Raw genomic sequence first — 21,402 nt, 5'->3', positions numbered from 1 at the left:
AGTTACACTTCAGTGGTAGCCATTTGTGGTTTCCTTCTTTTGACATTACGACGTCAACGTGATTCGATCTTTTTCCGCTTTGAGCACTGAAGATGGCGGTCGGTAAAAATAAGGGTCTCTCTAAAGGAGGTAAAAAAGGTGGTAAAAAGAAGGTAGTAGATCCCTTCTCCCGCAAAGATTGGTACGATGTGAAAGCTCCAAACATGTTTGTAACACGCCAGATTGGTAAAACTTTAGTGAACCGCACCCAAGGTCAGAGAATCGCTTCTGACTACTTGAAGGGCCGTGTGTTCGAAGTGTCGCTGGCCGATTTGCAGAACGACAATGACTCTGATCGTTCATTCCGCAAATTCCGTTTGATTGCTGAAGATGTTCAGGACCGCAACGTGCTCTGCAATTTCCACGGCATGGATTTGACCACAGATAAGTACAGGTAAGAAAAATAAAGTGATTGAATCAAAGCGGCTAATGATTATTACCGCAGTGAAGAAACGTGCTTAGTATGCTATGTACATATATAAATACATACATTCACGTATGTATGTGCATAATTTTGTGCAGCACAAATAATGAAAAAGTGAGGTTATATAGATATACCTACTTTTATACGGACGTATAATTCAGACAAATCTGCACATATTTATTGTATTTTGTCTCTACGATGCTCCAAAATCAAAAATAACTGCAAGCGGCACCCTGAGGGACTGCTTCAACGTCCCCATTTAGGGATTAGCTTGTAGACATTTTTACCAGTACCACTGAATATTATGTACATAATATACATATATACATTTAAAATGATCTTATATTTGTTGTGTTTTTTAGGTCAATGGTAAAGAAATGGCAAACGCTCATCGAAGCCATTGTCGAGGCTAAGACCACTGACGGCTACATGTTGCGTGTTTTCTGCATTGGTTTCACCGCCAAGGATCAACAATCTCAGCGTAAAACTTGCTACGCTCAACAGTCTCAAGTGCGTAACATTCGCTCAAAAATGACTGATATCATCACCAACGATGTGACCAGTTCTGATTTGAAGCAATTGGTAAACAAGCTCGCACTTGATTCCATTGCCAAGGACATCGAAAAGAAATGTCAACGCATCTACCCATTGCATGATGTTTACATTCGTAAAGTTAAGGTGTTGAAGAAGCCACGTTTTGATCTGTCCAAATTGTTAGAATTGCACGGTGATGGTGGTGGCAAAGGCACTGATGCTGTTGTTTCGGCAGAAGGTGCTGTTGTCGAAAGACCCGAAGGTTACGAACCACCCGTTCAGGAATCAGTTTAAACAAAGAATTGAATTACAAAACATTCATTTTATAATGTAGAAGATATAAAGAAAAGAAAACCACCAAAGCTCTCATATATGGGAGTTTTGTAGAAAAATTTAAATAATAGCTTGTATTTATTTTTGCAAAGGTGGAAAGATAGATAGAAGGGAAGACGTTCCGATTTTTCTTTTCAGATGTAAATTCTTCTAAGGTGGTATCCCGACATTACAGTTACAAAGGTAAAACATTTTTCTATAATTAGTATTTTTGTTAAGTGTGTGAAATTTAATATGATGTTCTCAATATTTTTCGTCGCTGACTTTAAGTTAATGATGCCAAATTTTTTCTGATGCACGAACTTTCAATAAAATAATATTTGATCTTTGTGAACTCTTAATAATGTTGACTTTTTTTGTTGCAGTAAGTTGGATTTTTCCATGGATACACTACTTAAATAGAAGGTAAGTTATGGTATTTTATTGTATTCGATGTGTATCTTGTGAAGCTCATGATGTTCCATTTTTATTTGCTACTCTTGAAAAGATTTGATGACATTACTTTCTGATTTGGTTTCACAAGAAATTGTTTTTTGCAGTCTAAAGATTTGTTTTTCTAACTGATTTTTTTTTATTGTTTCAGATTATATTAACGCTCAATATTATGAAGAGTAGAGGGCACAAAAGATTCTAAGAGCAAAGCCGACAATGATAGGCATCATGTATATAATTTAAGTAAATGGATGTTTCTGTCTTATCAAGGTTTGTATTAATACATTTTTTATATAAATCCTTGTCTCGAATTTTTTCATGATGTAATCGAATTATTTGCTACTCTTGAAAATGTTTTTGATGTGAACTTTTATCTGATTAAATTTGCTAAATTGTATATGATTTAACTAAATGCTGAAATATAAATTTAGTGTCTTTCTTTTTTGCAGAGAAAATTCTACCTGCTAAATACTTTTAAGTGGATAATGTCATTTGGTAAGTAAGAGTGACGAACTCCAAAAAATTCTTAAGATTAATTTGATGATAACTTTTATTGTAACTTGAATCTTGATGTAAGTTTTACAAAATAGATAGTAGAACTGATTTTTTTTTTAATATATTATAGTATTTTGTTTTTTTTTTTTATCTTAATAAAATATTTTGTTTTATTTTGTTGCAGTTCCTTAATATTGAATGGCGAAAGTGCGTTGTCTTCATGTTTCTATGCATTTATAAGGTAAGTTAAATTTTTTTTAGGAGAGACCCTTGTGACCTTGTTCACATTGCTTAACTCAAATGATGATAACCTACCCAGCTCGCTTTGAAAATACATTGAAGATAACTGTTCCTTAACCAACGCAAAATTAGATCACTGATTGGATTTTTGAATAAACTTGTTTATATTTTCTTAATATAATTAAACTTAATTTTTGATTTTTTACCTTTCAGTACCATATACCCGCTATTTCTTAAGACGGAGAACGTGAGAGAGGTGGACTCCCAAAATATAAATCAGGTACGTTAATATTTTTCATGTATTCTTGTGAATTGAACTTGGATGATGATATATTTTCGGATTCCCCATCATTTGACTGTTAAATGACACTAAATCCTATCTGATTACTTTTCCTTATTTTTTAAGGGGGAGGTAGGGTTTAGCGCTAAAAAAAAAACACTTTTTTTGTGAATTTTTTACAGAAATATGGCTTAAGATACTTTAATAAAATCAGTTACATGTTATTGTACATCTTTTCAATAAGTTTTTAAAAAATATTAATAATAAAATATTGACAAATAAGCCCATGACAGAGTTTTTTTGGAGATATGTTTTTCGAGAGGTGCTCTGCGGTGCCAATCGGCATTCATCGTAGAATCATCTGAAACTAAAAAAGTCGAATTTTTCAGTTAAAGTATGACGTAATGCTCCCCCCTACATTAATAAAAATTTTTTTTTTTCATTTTTGTAGTTTTGGTGGCAAAAAAACGTAAAACGAGCATTTTTGGCGAAAAATTTCGCCATATTTGTAAGTGAAAAACAACCTTAAAAAACAAAAAATAAAAAAAAAACAGTGTAGGGGGGAGGTATTTTTGATTTAGAAAACGTGTGCCAAATTTGAAAAGAATCGGTTGAATAGTTTCGGAGTTGTGATTGGCACCGACTTTTAAGAAGTCGTTTCGGGAAAAACGCGTTTGAAAAAATGACTCTGAAAAATTATCGATGCTCCGCATTTGAGGTAGAGTGCCTACAAAGGCTATAACTTTGAGAGTTCTGCTCCGATCCACATAAAATTTTGACACAACATTCTTGAAATGATTTACTATAAGATGAGTGAAGAAAAAAAATTTCGATTTTGTGACCCTACCCCCCCCTTAATGCTGAATTTTTACCTAGCGAAGAAATTAAAATTATAATTTTTCTCTTACAGATAAAGAGATGCCAATTTGACCGAATTATGTGATATAAATTAGGTAAATATATTTTTCGTAGAAAACTAATGTATAAATATACAAAATTATCTGATGAAACTTTGACCCAGCTCGCTTCGATTTACCATGAAGAGAACTGTCCCATTATCCAACGCAAAATAAAATTGCTGACGAACTAATTTGCATTATAATATCATAAATTGTAAATATGAATTTTCAAATTTGTTTTTCTTTTGATCTAGATGTGCACACCAATGATTTATGCCTGTTTTTAATGGGATCTTAAGGAAATAAAGGTAAATATACATCGAGTTTATAAAAGCTTACGTTATGCTTTTGTTATTTAATATACATAATTCTATGATGAAACTTTGACCCAGCTCGCTTCGATTTACCATGAAGAGAACTGTCCCATTATCCAACGCAAAATAAAATTGCTGATGAATTAACTAAATACTGCATTTATGCAAAATATGTTTTAAAAATATTTTTTTTAATACATCTCTCTTTTTTTCTAGAACGACACAAATTACTTCTGATGAATTTTCCTTGATGTAAGTAAAATTAATTTAAAAAATGTATATTGTAATTTTCTTAGTGATGAGATATTTTCGGATTCCCCATCATTTGACTGTTAAATGACACTAAATCCAAACTGATGTTGAAAATAATAATTTGCAATTGCATTGTTTTCCTTAAATTAACCATGTATTTATGTTATCTTTTGCAGAGTGGTTTGCTAATTGTTAGCATCGATTAAACGACAGTTGGGTATGTCACCCTCACCCCTCGGATCATGGAAAAAGTTTTATGTTGTGACAGTAAAATTGAGGTAATATATATAATAAATACTCGTATATATGTTATTAGTAGAGATCGGATTTTTATGCAAATTGAAAATGCAAATAATATGCAAAAAATATGCAAGAAATATGCAGAATCTATATATATAAAAATGAAATGTGTTTGTTGGTTTGTACCCAATAAACCTCTTTTGCACATATTTTGCATATTCAATTTGCATAAAAATCCGATCTCTAGTTATTAGCATAACATAAGTCACCATATATGTAAAATGCAAAAATTTTAAGCGTGAAGTTATTGACTCGAATGGCTTGCATTTTCAAATTTTCTCAATTAGATGTTAAATTTGAATTTTAAAAAATTTGGAATCGGACTTCTTTGTTTTGAAACTAGAGAGTTAATTAAATTAAATGAAAATTAATTAAATTAATATAAAAAATTACTAGAATGAAATGCTTATATTGTATACATACATCGAGTAAAATCAAAGATGCGCATATATAATGAGAGGGGCCCAAACTGTTGCAAGTGAGAAAAAATAATGGTAGTTTTGTGTTCTTTATTCTACTTTGATCATATTATGAACAAGCCATTAATGCTTGTTGAACAAACATGCTTTTTTCTAAACATTTTTTTAGTGTCTAGCTGACATGTTAATGTCACATATCACAACAGGATCGTCGTCTCCATATTTCAGTTTTGGGTACGATAAATTAAATTTTGCTCAAAAGTCTTCGCTAAAGAGTAATCTCCGTTTCTTAACGTTAATCCATCGCGGTGCCATCGTGCGTTACAGGTTCGTGGCCTATTTGTTTTCAATTTTTCAGTCATATATATGACGAAATGACAGCTTATTAAAATCTAGACACAACATCCGCTAAATAAGTTTAAAAATAAGGAAGCTTAATATACATTTTGGAAATATGCTTCCATGGACTTTTTTTTGTTCAGCACAATAATATAGCGCCGAAGCAAAGTAGATCAAATATTGTACCCGCCCTAACCCACATACATAAATTTAAAATGATGAAACTTTGACCCAGCTCGCTTCGATTTACCATGAAGAGAACTGTCCCATTATCCAACGCAAATTATTCTGATAATTTATGTTTTTTCTTAAAATTTAATGGATTCAACATATGCATTTAAAACATAGACCTAATGTATTAATTCTATTTTCAGGTATGTAAATTTCGGGTCAAAGGTGGCCGCGTAACTCGCATCGGGATAATACTTTGGAGTTCCGTTAGATGAATACTTTTAATTATAACTACTAAATAAACCCATTTTATTGTAACATAAAACTTCAAATAAAATATAGGTATAAATAAAATAATTTCGATCAGTTTTAGTAGTGAAAATTAAGACGGTAGGACATTATATGGCAAAAATACAAGATTGTTTGTGAAGAAGAAGAGGATATTTGTTTTGAAGGAAGCTGACGTCAGACTTGTCAAAATCGTGAAAAATATGGTAACCGTTTTTTAATGGCGCCACCTTAGATACTATAGGTTTAACAAAGATATTTAAACAAACGCATTTAAGTATCGCTACAAGTTCTTTATTAAATGCTACATTGTCGTGTTACATCGTTTGCCAATGCACTGATTCTTTTTTGACGATTTGATTCCATCTGCTTAGCCCGCTCCCATGCATCTTTATCTAGCACGTTTTTGCCTTGCGCAACAGCCAGTAAGCGAGCTAATACTAATAAATGATGCAGCTCTTCCGCGTCACGAATACTTTTGTTTTTCCGCATTTCTACAAAGTCGTTTTGAATCATTTCACTTTCAGCTTCATTAACACTGAATTCGGCAAGTTTAGCTGTTGTTAAGAAACATCTAAATTGGTGTAGACGTGTTGGATTCAAATAATGCCGTGCAGCCTTTAACGATTCTTCTATAACATCAAGTGATTGCTCATCATACTCGATTGGGACATAAGCATCGAACTGTGAAATACGTTTCAAAAATAAATATAATAATTTAACTAACATCGTTTCATTAACGTCCACTTACCGGGAGAATACTTTTCTTTTCACTGAAACACAATACCGGTATGTCCACTTCATATTCGATTTCATAGTACTGGAAATTGCATTTTAGCTGCTGATGCTTCATTACATGCCCAAGAATTTGCATAGACAATACACCATTGCTGTTTAAAGTATCTGATTTGGTAAACGTTTCGTCTATAATTAGATGGGTTTGCGGCGCAAGCTGAAGCATGCCCGAGACTAATTTGTTGGTTTCATAATCTTTCCTACAATAGAAACGAAAATTATTACTGTTCACCGAAACGTCTTTCCTTTGTGTTTTACTTTGCCCCAAAAGTTGAATCGTTCAATGTATCCGCGGTCATTGCGATGTAATGACTGGCTGGTATTAACAAACCTAACAGTTTGTAAACTTGTTTTGTGTATTCTGGAATTCGACTCTGCGGTATATTGAAAATGTTTAGAAGAAATCTTCCAAGGCATCGACATTCTGCTCGACAATAACTATAAATATCAAAAACCAAAATTGTACATATTGATTGATTTTAGCAACTAAAGGCCATATTTTATATGCAGTGCAAAAAGTCGTGACTGCATTACTGAAATGATCCGGAATTACAATTATGCAGAGAAACCCCAAAGGGTTTCCAAAGCTACTTACACTGACGATATAAGATGTGATAAAAAATAATCGGCTGCCAAATCATCATTGAATAAACATAGTTTTAAGAAAACTCGGAACTCATCAAGCATAGATAACATATTGAAGGTATTAGTTAAATTTTGACTGCAGCCTTCTTGCGAAGGTGATAGAAATCTTTCATCCAGCAATGGGTTTGGATGTGGCAAGCAGTGAACGGCTATTGCATGAAGGCGCGGTATAAGGGATGGCGGAGGATTTTGTGCTTGGATTTCATTAACGTTATCAAACGCATCAACATCCATCGTTGATGCGTCTAATGCGGGATTTACCGATAGGAAACCGACCACATCAAGAATAGTATTCAATTTATATTTTTCAAAGTCATAATAAATTTTTATCATACAAGCTTTGCTAGGACGGTCAGGTATGGGCGAATTTAGATGGTACTCCATGCCAATGACTGAATTTGAAGTGCGACCTACTCCATTGTTTTCAGAAGCATCATTTGGATACACCTCTGTCCGTTTGCGCTTATTGGCGTCATAATGAGGATTATTTCCGGCTTCCGCTTCTATTTCAATATCCATGCATTCATATCCGGTGGACGCTCCACGTTTTTTACCTCCTTCTGATGCCATTTCCGTTATCCTAGGTTTAGGCAAAGTGTTACGACTGCACTCAGATTCATAATCTTGACACCAGTCGTTTAGACCAGGGATAGATATTACGAAAAAAGTTCGGCGTTCGCCATGCACATTCGCCTTTGTTTCGTAGTTTACACGCTCACCATCATTTAACAATAGACAGTCACGATATTTCCCTTCTTGAATTCTAGAAGTGTTATCTTCTTTTGTTACTTCATAACGTTCCAAATACATTTCAGGATCATGCATGTCTTGAATCATGCCTCGAAACCTCACAACGCTCATATCCTTCAACTCATGCAGCGGAGTGTAGTTCAGAAGGGGAATTGCTCCCCATCGCTTCGGATCCTCCAGCGACGCAATAAAAGCAATACCATCCTCACTTGTTAGCTCCTCCGGCAATATATTTGCACTGAAATCAGGCATTTTCTATATTTTATTCTACACAACGGTGTATTAACACAATGATATGTTTCGGTCTAATTCGCAAACAACTTATGTTACTTTCTTAACTTGTATGGAAATGGCGGGATGAAAACAATCTATAACATAATTCGCAAATAACTTACTTGTGGTCATGGTGAATTCATTATTAATTCGCCTTGCTGTGGTGTAGTAAATTGGCGCCCACCATTGTTACCAAGAAATATTTATTAAATGTCAAGGCGAGTTGAGCGTAATTCCTTGTGTCTGGTTGTTTCCATTGCTTTCGCCTACTTTTTTTCTTCCCTTTGCTTGTTTATTCTTGGACTCTTACGACACGGCCAAGGCGAATTTATTACAGGTGACAGCAAACACATATAAGTAAAACCCTACATGTATTTGTTGTTGCGTTTGGTCCAAGCATCACGTCAAAATCAGTAATCAAATGTAAACATACGAATGTGTACATACCAATACATACAAACAAAGCATATCATTTTGACGTAAGCCATACATACGGCGAAAAATTCAGCTGGGTGAATGCTGTCACCTTATTAAATCCACCTTGCAAATAACTTACTTGTGGTCATGGTGAATTCATTATTAATTCGCCTTGCTGTGGTGTAGTAAATTGGCGCCCACCATTGTTACCAAGAAATATTTATTAAATGTCAAGGCGAGTTGAGCGTAATTCCTTGTGTCTGGTTGTTTCCATTGCTTTCGCCTACTTTTTTTCTTCCCTTTGCTTGTTTATTCTTGGACTCTTACGACACGGCCAAGGCGAATTTATTACAGGTGACAGCAAACACATATAAGTAAAACCCTACATGTATTTGTTGTTGCGTTTGGTCCAAGCATCACGTCAAAATCAGTAATCAAATGTAAACATACGAATGTGAACATACCAATACATACAAACAAAGCATATCATTTTGACGTAAGCCATACATACGGCGAAAAATTCAGCTGGGTGAATGCTGTGACCTTAATAAATCCACCTTGGACACGGTGAATAGAGAAGGTGCAATCTGTTTCTCTATCATTCTTGTCCTTGGCTATCACTTGAGTTACTGGCGTTGCGTCAAAGCGAAGCGAATGCCAACCCGACGCGAAAGATACACGTGCCTTTATTTTAAAAAGGTGTAAATAAAAGAATTAACCCTTTGTGGTGCTTGTACTATTTCTGTTACATATCAGTACTTAAGCATAAAATTATACAAAGATATCAAATGGCGAAAGAACTGAAAATATCTGACCATAGCAACTCAAAGTCAAGCCTTACAAGATCCAAAAGCCATAAGTCAGACTTGAAAGAGCGTAAAAGTTGCTTCGTTTGGCTGAAAGCGGTTAATTCCGGAATATTGTGTTTTCCGACGAGAAAATTTTTCAAATTGAACAATTCGTAAACTCCGACAACGATAGGTTTAATTTGACCAACCGTTCATACGAGAATTTGAGTCATCGATTCGCCACCAGGAGGCAGCAGCTGCCACAGGTAATTGTTTGTTTGTTTGTTGACAGTAATAGTAGCCCCGCCAGTGTCGGGCATATCACCGGTCGCCTTCGTCTAGCTCATCTAGAGGTAGGCCCAGGAAACTTGCTGTTTCGACGTGATGGTTCCAGAGGGAGAAGGGTGTTAGATGAGTCGGTTTTAGGGAGCATGTGAAAAGGTGGTTAGTGTCGTGCGGGGTGCCATCACATGCCGGACATATGTTTGGTATGTCGGGGTAGATTCTGGATAAGTAGGAGTTTAACCTGTTACAATATCCAGAACGTAATCGCCACAGGTAATGGTGTAGGCTGCTGTAAACGCAGATGGGCGCTCTCCAAGCGTTAACGTATTCTGAAGGTTGCTTTGAAGCTGTGGGCACACAAACATTTCGGTGGTAAACCATGGGCGTTTCAACAGGACTCGATACGATCTCACAAATCTCGAGTGAATGACTAAAAAACAATGTTCCGATTCATTAGTCTACACAATGGATCAAATTCACCAGATGCGAATTCGATGGATTATTCTCTTTGGGCCACTTTGGAGAGCAAGGGCCGAACTTAAAGATTCACCAGTCTCCAGACGTTGAAAAAAGCCATTGTCCGCGAGTGGACCAAAACACATTCAAGTCACATTCGGTCAGCTTACTATTCGTTTCTGGACCGTGTCAAAGGTGGTGATATCGAAGAAAAGTAAAATGATTCTTAATTTTGTACTATTTTCATATATTTTTTAGTTTGAATTGAATAAAAGTAATTTTCTAAACTAAATTTGTGGTCTTTTTAATTGGTTGCACTTCGAGTGCCGGATCCTATATAATGTATAAATTGCACCCAATTTATAAAAGTATTAAATAGTACCAAAGCCACCACAAAATGATTCATTATATGTATATATATATGATAAAAGCAAACAAATTGAAATTTCAAAACCAGCAATTTGCGTTGTCAAAGGCACTGTCACAGTTTAGCTGCAATTTTTCTAAATTGAAATTGCTGGAAATCTCCAGAGGTATATTAGTTAAGGTACTAAAATTTGGACGAACAGAACATATTATGTTTCATAACAACATATTTTATCGGAGGCAGGATCCGTTTGAAAAATGGATGAATCGAAGGGAGAGGGACCATGTTCCTTTTTCTGGCGACTCGAGAACATCTCAGCAGATATGCTATAGTTACGAAACCTTACATTAACCAGTTTCAGACTGCTTTAAAATTTTAGTATATTTTCAAGATACAGAGAAATGGCGAGTCGGTGCCGTTTTGTTTATACATACTGCATAAGGCAAATTCTTTAAAGTTGGTGGCACTAGACCAACAACAACGTTTGGTACATTATAATGTCACAACAAAAGAAAAATGAAAGAGTGAACTACGTTAAACAGCCGACATGCAGTTGGAAGCGGAAGCATAGACAATAGTGCGAACGGAACGACTTTTCGTCTACGTCTTGAGCTGACACCCTAATAGCTAATGTAATTCTGTTCGAGTTCGGAAATCCCAAATTCTAATGAAACACCGCATCTATTTGTTCAACGTTTTCGGTTAACTTGGGAGGCACTTTTAAATTGACGAATGTACCTTGGATAATTTTTTATAAATGAAAATTTCATGAGTGCTAAATGACTATATCTAAAATATATCGATCACTTCTAAAAACAATTATCGAATATCGACGCGGAAGAAACATTTCTGTATTGCCGGTTAATCGATATAATATCAACAATCCTAGAATCCAATTTGTGAGTGCGTCCTACGAATACAGAAATATAGAAAATTTTGTTTTAAATTCTTATTTGATTTTGTACATTGTTATATCTTTAGCAATTATAGAATACTAAGTCGGTGCGAACTCACGCTGTGATGATGGCGAGGCGGGGTGGAAAGCGAATTCGGATGAATGACCCACCTCCAGAATATGAAGAACATGGGTAAGTAAATTTGATTTGCACAATTGTACATGTGTACAAACTAGAGCCCTGTATAATGGTGGAATCACAAAGGTGGAGTAATAAGAGTAGTGCAAAAGATTTGAAACTGCACGTTCGCCCGACAGCTCCACGCAATCGGAACAATCCTGGTTTGTATCCGGCCAAGTACAGCCACTCTTTACACTTTATGCAATAACAGCATTTGGCACTGCCTTATTGGAAGCTTGTGTTTCTTGGGTTATGTAAAAGTGGTAATGAGCAGGAATATACAAAATTTTATCTACTCTAGGAACTGGTACTTGACTTTGTTGAAGAATATCAAGACGCACACCACAAATAGGAGGAGGAGCTCGGCCAAACACCAAAAAAAAAAAAGGTCAAGCGCCAATTATATATATATGCATGTATATACTTGACTTTGTTTTTTTATACATATACTCTTGTACATAGTACACAAATGTTATAAAGTATAATTTGTAGACATTTGTAGAATTGTACACTATTAAAAGTAAATCCATGGAATAATTATGTCAACATGAAAAATTTAATTAACATAGATAAACAATTCCAATAAAGAGTTGGAAGCGTGCTCCCTTGCCTTCTAAATAGTATATCCAATCAAGATTTCAAAACCCTCTATGTAAGTAATTCTACAAGAACTCGCCGAATGCCTAGAAATTATCACGATTATTTTATGAAGCAATACAATTAAATATGTACTTGAATCCATATAAAGAAATTAGATAACGCGATTGCGGAAAATCCAAGACATGAGATTAAATATTATAAGAGATTATATGATTATAGGTATACTTTTTTAAACACTTTTTAGAGATTTTTGCGTAAATGCATCATGGACTTTAAAAATCGCTACTAAATGTACAGTTATTGGAAGATCTAGTTCCTGGCTGTGACATATTAATTTCTCGCAAAAGTCGGTGTAGAGGAACTTCGGGTATTGTGATATAGGTAATCCCTTTTCTGCTTACTCCATAATTTCAAACTTTTATTAACTTATTATTGCTTAATACAGTGTATTGATGTATTGTGTAGCTAATTTTCAATTTGGAGTATTCTATTTTCAGTCAATCGGCAGATTTTCCACTGAAATCAAAAGTCGAAAAGGAAGGTTTGTAAAATTTGGCGGATAATGTGATATAGTCTATTCGGGCAAAGTGATATATAGTATCACATTACACGCCTATACTCCTGGAAAAGTTAAGCCCCAAAAAAAATGTACAAAAGTAAGACCCATAAAATGTTTTTATAGTTTCATCTATTATTCAGAACTTCAAACAAAAACAAACATTTTATTCATATGTACAGATGTATATCTTTAAATAATTTATGAAAGTTTTAAACTAAATTAACAAAAACTTCAAATAAAATACATAGATAGATAAGTAAGTTTTGAAGAGATCCTAAGCCCGAATTTTCTAAGATGACTTACAAGACTTGCATACAAAAATAGCTTGCCGTTTGGGGAGGCATTTATTGTGTGCCCAAACTAAATCGCATTGTAAACACGATAGCCATGTTAGGTTGCCTTCGTTACCTTGTTACAAAAAGCACACACCGTGTCATTACTAGGTGGAGCTTCTATCCAAGGGTTTTGGTCTGAACTTTGCAGCTGCAAACTTTCTTCAGATTCGCTCGACGAATTTTCCCTATTTGGCTTTCTACGCTTCTTACCGCTACGGGATTTAAGTGGCGACATTTCTTATGCTCTCCTCCAAAGATGCTTTGTATGGCGATGTTGTTAATACTATCGCAGCAGCCGTTAAAATGAGCAACACTGGGTTTTCTTTTGAACCATTTGTGAATCGTAGGAAATGTTCAAACCATTTAGTGAATATTCGGCAAGTAATATATGGCAAGTAAAATCGGAGCCGGGAGTGGCATGTCTCATTAACCGTGAAGGTTTTTTTCTGGGAAAAATAAAAAAGGGCGGAACAAAGGCGGCCCTTGCACTCATACAGTTCACCACGGTAATGAGTGATCCTCTTTCCGCTGACGTCATACTTCCAATATGCCTTTTTTCTTTCGCCGCCAAAATTTTTGGCTGCCTACTTTGAGCAATAGACAATCCGGTCTCGTCCACGTTCCATATTTGCGTTGGAGCGAAATTATACTTTTCGTACTCGTTCTCCAATAAGCCTAAAAATTTGTTAACACTTTACACATTAAATCCCTTAACCCTAGCCATTGAGGTTCCTGTCGCACTTCGTAGGCTTATTTCAAACTTGTGCCTTTTTAGAAAGCCATATAACCAATCCTTACCCGTGCATTCCTTTATCAAAAGAAAAAAAACCGCGACTCCATATACTTAACATACTTTACTAATTCCATATCTAAATCTGGGTTAAATACGGTTTTAAGTCCTAATGGCGTGTTGAAAATATCGTCTATAGATCGGTCACTGCGAGCGACTCTTTGCTACGTTGCAAATGGCACACGAAATGTTTTTGAAGCCAAGATTATGTCCATCTTTTCTCCTCTCACAGCTAAAATGGCTTTCTTCATACTCTCGGCATCCCACTTTCGAATATCACCTTTCTTGGGCATGACCTAACAAAATATAGCAAAGTTTATCATTTTTTTGGGTGCCAATGGGTTGTACTTTTAATGTAATATGGTATATCACATTAGGCGACAAAGGCTATATCACATTAGCCGAACTTTACTTTTTCAAATTGAATTTGGTTTTAAAAATCCCACTTCAGTTTTATTGAAAACTTACCTGATCTATAGCTAAATAGACTCGCGTTAATGGAAAAGTAAATATTCTTTTAAAAAAAATTGTGTTAAATTCTAAGCAATTGGTTTGCAAAGTACGCACTTAAATTATTGCGACCGCACCACTCAAGTTCTTGTTGAGACATGTATAGTTCAGAAAATAAGCGGGTATATAACATTACCCTCCCATATCACAATACCCGAAGTTACTCTATCCATAACATATTTCGCCTTTAAACACTTAAAACAGGCTTGTGGGAACCTCATGGGAAGGCTTGATTTTTTCTATTTATTTATTCTCCAAATTGTCAAGTTTTGTTTAAGGTACTCTAAACTGTCAATATTTGTTTATAGGATTTGACATTGTAGGCACCAAAAGCAAAAACAAAATAATCTTGTTCCTGTCGTAGTTGGAGAAGCATAAATATCCTCCATACATATACGGGGAATGCTGCTGAAGTGCCAGTCCTTCGCCGGATATAAATCCGGGTCGTTCCAATTACGTGGAACCGACTGTCGTGGGAATGTGGTACAGGCAGCAGTTTAATGTGCCTTGGTTAGTAATCAAATGATGCCTAGATGCTACTTTGCATTATATATAAAAATAAATATTTAATTTGTCAGATGTTCGGCCTAGCTCCTTCTCCTATTTGAGGCGTGCGTCTTGATGTTGTTCCTCAAAATGGCGAGGTACCGCCGTGTTTTTCTGACGAGCTTTTTCATAGCAGAAATTCTTTCGGGGTCACGTACACATACGTCTCTATACATATTTTTTTTTACACAAAATTCAATAACTTTGCGCTCTTGTGCAATTCACAGGGAAGCGTTAAATGAAAGTACATCGGATGGCGATAGCCCTATGAAACGAATGACCCGACTCCGTGCTCGGGGAGGAGTGCGTGACAAACCGCCAATCATCGATGACGATGAAGACGATTTTTTTGCACCTGTGGTGCGCAAACGAAAACAGCCAGGGCAGCGGAAACCGCAAGGGGAACGTCGTGAGCGCGTGGAAAGACCACGAAAGGAGCACATTGAAAAGGAACAGGAGAGGGTTGATATGGAGAGAGATGTAACTACGGATGAGAACAGTTTGTACTATATTGTACGGCATTCCAAGTCGGCAATAGCGGTAAGTAAACATTAAAGGGAACAGGAAATTTTTATAACTTCCGGTATCACGCAAAATTTTCTTACAGAGTATTGTTGATGATTGGATTGAAAAATACAAACAAAATCGTGATTCTGCCCTAATTGCTCTAATGCAATTTTTCATAAATGCAAGTGGTTGCAAGGGTAAAATATCTGAAGATATGCCACATCCAATGGAACACACCGCTGTTATTCGCAAAATGACTGAAGAATTTGATGAGGTCAATAACTTATTAACCTGATTTAAATTGGATATATATTTTGGTTTTCAATTTTTCTTTTTGTGTCACACAGGAGAGCGGTGAATATCCATTAATAATGCCTGGTCAACAATGGAAAAAATTCAAAATGAATTTTTGCGATTTTGTCCAAACTCTGGTGAAGCAGTGCCAATATTCTATTATATATGATCAGTTCCTTATGGACAATGTAATATCACTTTTAACGGGTCTTTCTGATTCACAAGTGCGTGCTTTCCGTCATACCGCAACTTTGGCAGCTATGAAATTGATGACAGCTTTGGTGGATGTAGCTTTGCTAGTCTCAAATAATTTTGAAAATGCCGCAAAACAATACGAAGCTGAACGAGTTAAGGTTAGTTCAACATCCTAAATTTAAACTCCAATACATTATTGACTTAATTGTACTTAGTCACGAGACCGCCGTGCATCGGACCGGCTCGAGTCTTTGATGACAAAGCGTGCTGAGCTTGAGGAGAACATGGACGAAATTAAGAATATGTTAACTTACATGTTTAAATCCGTTTTCGTACATCGATACAGGTTCTATATCAATTTTGAATTTGAGAGAAAAAATATTATAATTTCTTTATTTTAGGGACACATTACCGGATATACGTGCAATTTGTATGGCTGAAATCGGTGTCTGGATGGAAAATTATCCTCAAAATTTTCTTGACGACTCATACCTAAAGTATATTGGATGGACATTACATGACAAAGTCGGCGAGGTTCGGCTTCGTTGCCTACAGGCGCTTCTACCATTGTACGATAAAGAAGAACTAAAAGGGAAATTGGAGCTGTTTACATCAAAATTCAAAGATCGTATTGTTGCCATGACTTTAGATAAAGAGTTTGAGGTTGCGGTACACGCCGTTAAATTGGTCATCAGCATCTTAAAGTAAATAATATTTAAATGAACTTAGAGTTCACAAATTTAAACTTTATAATTTTTTTTTGAATAAGGATACACCCTGACATATTGGCTGATAAAGATTGTGAAATAGTGTATGAACTGGTATACTCATCGCATCGCGGCGTCGCGCAAGCTGCGGCTGAGTTTTTAAATGTACGGCTCTTTCATTTAACTGCCGATATGGAAGAGACTAAAACGAGACGCGGTAAAATACGCCTCCCAAATACACCTCTAATACGGGACTTAGTGCAGTTTTTTATTGAATCGGAACTGCATGAACATGGTGCCTACCTGGTAGACTCTTTCATAGACAATAATGCCATGGTCAAAGATTGGGAATGCATGACTGATCTACTTATCGAGGAGCCGGGCCTCAACGAAGAGGTGCTTGATAATAAACAGGAGTCAACTCTTATCGAAATAATGGTCAGCAGCGTAAAGCAGTCAGCGACAGGTGAGGCGCCCGTAGGACGTGCGAGTAATCGTAAAATAACATTAAGTTCAAAAGAGCTGAAAGCAATACAGGATGAAAAAGTTAGATTGACTGAACATTTCATTATAACACTTCCTCCTTTACTGGAGAAATATCAAGCGGATAGTGAGAAGTTAGCTAACTTATTAGCGGTGCCGCAGTATTTTGAACTAGATATATATACTACAAATCGGCAGGAATCGAACTTGCAGGCTTTGTTAGATAAAATGAGTTACATAATGTCTGTACATACGGATCGAGAAGTACTTGAGACCTGCGCTAAAACACTTGAGTACTTATGCAGTGAAGGAAGCGCCACTTATACCCGCTGTGATGTAGCACGGTCGAATATTATCGACACTGCGGTTAATAAATATAAGGATGCCATTGATGACTGGCGGAACTTGATTGCCGGTAAGTTAATGAACAACATATTTAGAGAGAAAAAATAATAAAGTTGCATTAATTTCAGGTGAAGAACTGCCCAATGAAGATGAAATCTACAATGTAACAATATCGCTCAAAGTGATATCTATTCTCTACGCTTCTCATAATCTTAATCCTTGGAATTTATTCGAATCAGTCTTCCAAGATGTGGAAGAGTGTCAGTCAAGAGAGAACTCTGAACGTACTTTACCCAACGAAGCTTTGATCTATTGTATTGAAGCGTGCTACTTTTCGATAAGTTGGGGATTGTACTTTGTTGAAAATCAATGCGAAAGTAGTAACATTGCTATGGTATGCACTGAATTGCGTGATAACTTCATCAAATATATGTCTGCTTGCCTTGAACTAACACGTGACGGGCCAACGGAACAAATTCAAGAGTCGGTTAGTGAGTTACTTTCATGCTGCATATATTTTTTGAACTTATTGTATTTGTTACTCTTCTACCAGGCTTATCAGTCGATATGTGATCTTTTGATTGTCTTTTCGGATAAACTTTCGAAAAGTGACAACGAATATATACGCGCTTTGGAGTATAAGTCAACGCTGGACGAACAATTAATTCTAAATAACTTCGTGCAGCATTACGTTTTTACAATCAAACAAGAAGGTATCTAAAAACTTTTAATTATTTTAAAGTTAAAGTGCGTATATTTCATTGCAGTTGTTCAAGACGAGACACGAATTGAGGAATTGCACAAAAAACGTAACTTCTTGGCTTCATTTTGCAAACTTATCGTTTACAATATTATACCCACAAAAAGTGCAGCCGGCATGTTTAAACATTACGTTAAGGTGAATAAATATAGTGAGCTGAAATTTACATGATTCGCATTAACATTAAAATCATTTATGCTTTTAGTGTTATAATGAGTATGGCGACATAATTAAAGCCACACTTGGAAAGGCGCGGGAAATAAATAAAATTAATTTCGCCTTGACCTTGCTCCTCAGTTTGATTGCAGTTTTCAAAGAATTACAGCAACAGTCTGAGAACGGCTTAATTTCCAAAAACTCCCATGATTTCTCTGATCTAAAGGAATTGGCTAAACGATTTGCGCTGACTTTTGGTTTTGATGCCATTAAAAATCGTGAACCGGTCATTGCCCTACATCGAGCTGGCATACTCTTTGCTGTCGGCGATATACCCGAAGACCCAGTAGCGGCACCAACACGTCTCTTATTCCTTGAAGTTTTAAATGAATTCAACAACAAATTATTAAAGCAAGATAAAAAGGTGATATTGAGCTTCCTCGATCGACGGATATCGCCGGGTATGCCATCGAGCAGAGCAGAAGAGTGGCAACCCCTTGTACTGTATCGAAATTCGCTACTACACGGCGAAACCGATCAAGCGCCATTAGCGAAGCGGGCTTACACGCGGAAACGAAGGGAACATGGTAAAAAAAAACAATGTTTTTATATTAGACGTAATATATATAAGAATTATGTTTTTATTGCCTAGACACAATACTAAATTTAACAAATACTAATTATATTTACATTTGACCTTAACGTGAATTTAATGTGAGCCAATCATTGCCATAAACTTCACAAAAACACAATACAAAAACAAGTACAAAAACAAGTTTGGAATTTACTCTCACTTGGATGATTGGTTTGCTCACATAGAATTCATGATAAGGCCGATTATCTTCAATTTGACTAAAAATTAGTAAACTTTTAGATAAATATATTTTCATGACACCCTTAAGGTTGTTTATTCGCTATGGACTTTTGACCCAGCAATAGAATTCGAATTGGCACTTTCTATCTACCAACCATAAAAATGTTGGATTTTAATAATATTTTAACTGCTATCATTCACCAATGAGAATCAGAATCAGTTTTATTGAAATATGAACGAAAACCGTTAAAGTCAAGGGTTCATATGTAGATATGTGTATATATATTTTATGCCAAGAACTACAACTTTCTAACATTTAAAATTTGTAAACAAATATTTATACATCGCTTTTCGACTACGATTTTTCTTTCAGATGACGAGGACGATGAAGATGAATATGAAGAAGACCACAATGATGCCTAAGCCTAAGTTGAAAGTACTAGTATAAAAAAAAAATATCACATGCCTTGACATCATTGAACATTTTAGGTTCAAGGCATAGAATTTGATTTATTCCCTTATTTTAATTTCATTTATTAGTTAGTAAACAATAAACTTTAAGACTATTTGATAAAAATAAGATAACCAAATAACAAAGTGAACTAAATATACATTATAACAAGTGTCTAACAAGAAGATTCTTAAGAGCTGGCTTGGAAGAACAGAATTATAATTCATAGCGCCCGCTTTAAAGGGGTATTCATGCCATACATTTTTTTCGTAACTTCTAAGAAAAAATGGGGAACATTAAAACGAAGAAGGTTCGAAGAAGGTAAGGACAATTCGCCATACCCGATATATAAAAGAGTTCACCTAGCGTTTATGGGAAAAATATTCATTAATAAACAACAAGAATGGTGAGACGTGATGAGTCTGTTAATTTTACGAGATTTGTCTGTTCTAACGAAAATGGGTTCATTGTTTCTCAACATATCCTTTTTGAAAGTCAACAGATTTCTTCATTGGCTTGAACTCACTGTTGTCACTCGGAAGTGGATACCTCCAAAACGAGCTGTTTAAAGTCTTCAACAGCTTCTTGACTGGCGTTGAAACACGTTGACCTCGCGTTTTATTTTTGATGTTCGTGAACAAAAGTAAATCGTTTGATGACATTCCCTGATTTATGTAAGGCGGATGACCCATTAATTCGATGTTTTCAGTGGTCAAAAACTGCCTTGTGTGAGCCGATATGTGAGAGCATTCTCATGGCGGGATACGGTACACTAGACAGGGCTAGTTTACTTATCCAAAATCGACCCCGACATACTAAACATATGTCCGGCATGTGAAGGCCTCCCGTCTGGGTCGATTCTGGAAGTAGTGTAGAAGTTTAACCTGCTACAGTATTCAGAACGTAATTATGCTAAGGTTATGTGGCACTCTCGGGGAAGTTGGAGCTCTTCGCCTGCAATGGGTGGTGGTTGGACTCCGATGACGGAATTCGTGGGTCGGGGTAGTTGAGGAGGTGCCTCCTGACATGCTTGGGAGGCGGCTCAGGCTCAAGCAGGTGTCTGTATGGGTGGGACCTGCGGTAACACCCTAACAGGAACTAGTTGCTTAGCAGTTTATTATGCTCTTTTACAGGGAGCATATGGGTCTCGTCATGTAGACGTTGATGTGGGGACATCAGAAGACATCCTGTCGCAGTCCTAATGGCAGTGTTTTGACAAGTCTGTAGCTTCGCCCACTGCGAATCACTGGTTTCAGGCGACCAGATAGGCGCAGCATAGTTTAAAACCGGCCGGCCTTAAATGTCGATAGCATCATTTCTTTGTCTTTGCCCCAAGTAAATGCTGCCGGCAAGAGATTTGAGGACCTTGTAACGATTTTGGACTTAAGTGGCAATAGCGGTTGTATGTGCCGAGAAAGAGAGCAAACTGTCGAAGGTAACTCCCAAATTTTTCGGATTGTTAACAGTCGGAATTGGTGTGCCATCGATTTATGCCTTGCAGTTTCACCTCCTTTGTCCAGGTGGTGAAGAGGGTGACGTAGACTTCGTGGGGGAAAGTTGTAGGTTCCTCGCAGTGAAGAAGTGAGAAAGACAGGCGAGGTAGTCGTTTACCTTGGCGCACAGGACATCAATGTAATTGTCCGACACCATTATCGTGCAGTCGTCGGCGTAGGAGACCAGGGAGACTCCCCCTGGTGACTGAGGGTTTTTAGTCGGCCGCGGATTGCAGTCTATCGGCT

General features: G+C 36.2%; 3 protein-coding genes and 1 long non-coding RNA gene across 5 annotated transcripts; 3 read left to right on the top strand and 1 right to left on the bottom strand.

Annotated features, from left to right (window-relative positions):
• The first annotated feature begins 45 nt into the window (after positions 1-45).
• LOC129240366 (40S ribosomal protein S3a) lies at positions 46-1,398 on the top strand. The gene is made up of 2 exons (XM_054876124.1): positions 46-433; positions 826-1,398. Exons 1-2 carry the CDS (start codon positions 93-95, stop codon positions 1,289-1,291), a joined length of 807 nt encoding a protein of 268 aa, XP_054732099.1. The 5' UTR covers positions 46-92; the 3' UTR covers positions 1,292-1,398.
• A 122-nt stretch (positions 1,399-1,520) lies between these two features.
• On the top strand, positions 1,521-5,827 carry LOC129240367 (uncharacterized). Its single transcript, XR_008582068.1, has 10 exons — positions 1,521-1,735; positions 1,914-2,032; positions 2,212-2,257; positions 2,442-2,498; positions 2,711-2,777; positions 3,688-3,730; positions 3,931-3,984; positions 4,207-4,242; positions 4,419-4,520; positions 5,675-5,827. It is a non-coding gene; the product is annotated as an uncharacterized LOC129240367 (long non-coding RNA).
• A 204-nt stretch (positions 5,828-6,031) lies between these two features.
• LOC129240365 (mini-chromosome maintenance complex-binding protein) lies at positions 6,032-8,338 on the bottom strand. The gene is made up of 4 exons (XM_054876122.1): positions 7,150-8,338; positions 6,813-6,992; positions 6,511-6,754; positions 6,032-6,443 (listed from the first exon to the last, which is right to left on the bottom strand). Exons 1-4 carry the CDS (start codon positions 8,199-8,201, stop codon positions 6,057-6,059), a joined length of 1,863 nt encoding a protein of 620 aa, XP_054732097.1. The 5' UTR covers positions 8,202-8,338; the 3' UTR covers positions 6,032-6,056.
• Positions 8,339-11,415: 3,077 nt separating this feature from the next.
• LOC129240988 (cohesin subunit SA-1) lies at positions 11,416-19,857 on the top strand. Of its 2 annotated transcripts, none has more exons than XM_054877096.1 (12): positions 11,416-11,623; positions 15,179-15,491; positions 15,559-15,732; positions 15,806-16,105; positions 16,163-16,293; positions 16,349-16,651; positions 16,717-17,552; positions 17,611-17,969; positions 18,036-18,195; positions 18,259-18,380; positions 18,448-18,985; positions 19,586-19,857. In XM_054877096.1, exons 1-12 carry the CDS (start codon positions 11,556-11,558, stop codon positions 19,633-19,635), a joined length of 3,354 nt encoding a protein of 1,117 aa, XP_054733071.1. In that variant the 5' UTR covers positions 11,416-11,555; the 3' UTR covers positions 19,636-19,857. The 2 variants fall into 2 exon arrangements, with proteins under 2 accessions (XP_054733071.1, XP_054733070.1); XM_054877095.1 differs by having other exon boundaries at positions 18,250-18,380.
• The last annotated feature ends 1,545 nt before the right edge of the window (positions 19,858-21,402 follow it).

This window comes from Anastrepha obliqua, chromosome 3 (genome assembly GCF_027943255.1).
Source record: "Anastrepha obliqua isolate idAnaObli1 chromosome 3, idAnaObli1_1.0, whole genome shotgun sequence".
NCBI lineage: Eukaryota > Metazoa > Arthropoda > Insecta > Diptera > Tephritidae > Anastrepha > Anastrepha obliqua.
The sequence above is the reverse complement of the archived record's forward strand: the minus strand, read 5'-3'. Positions and strand labels throughout refer to the sequence as shown.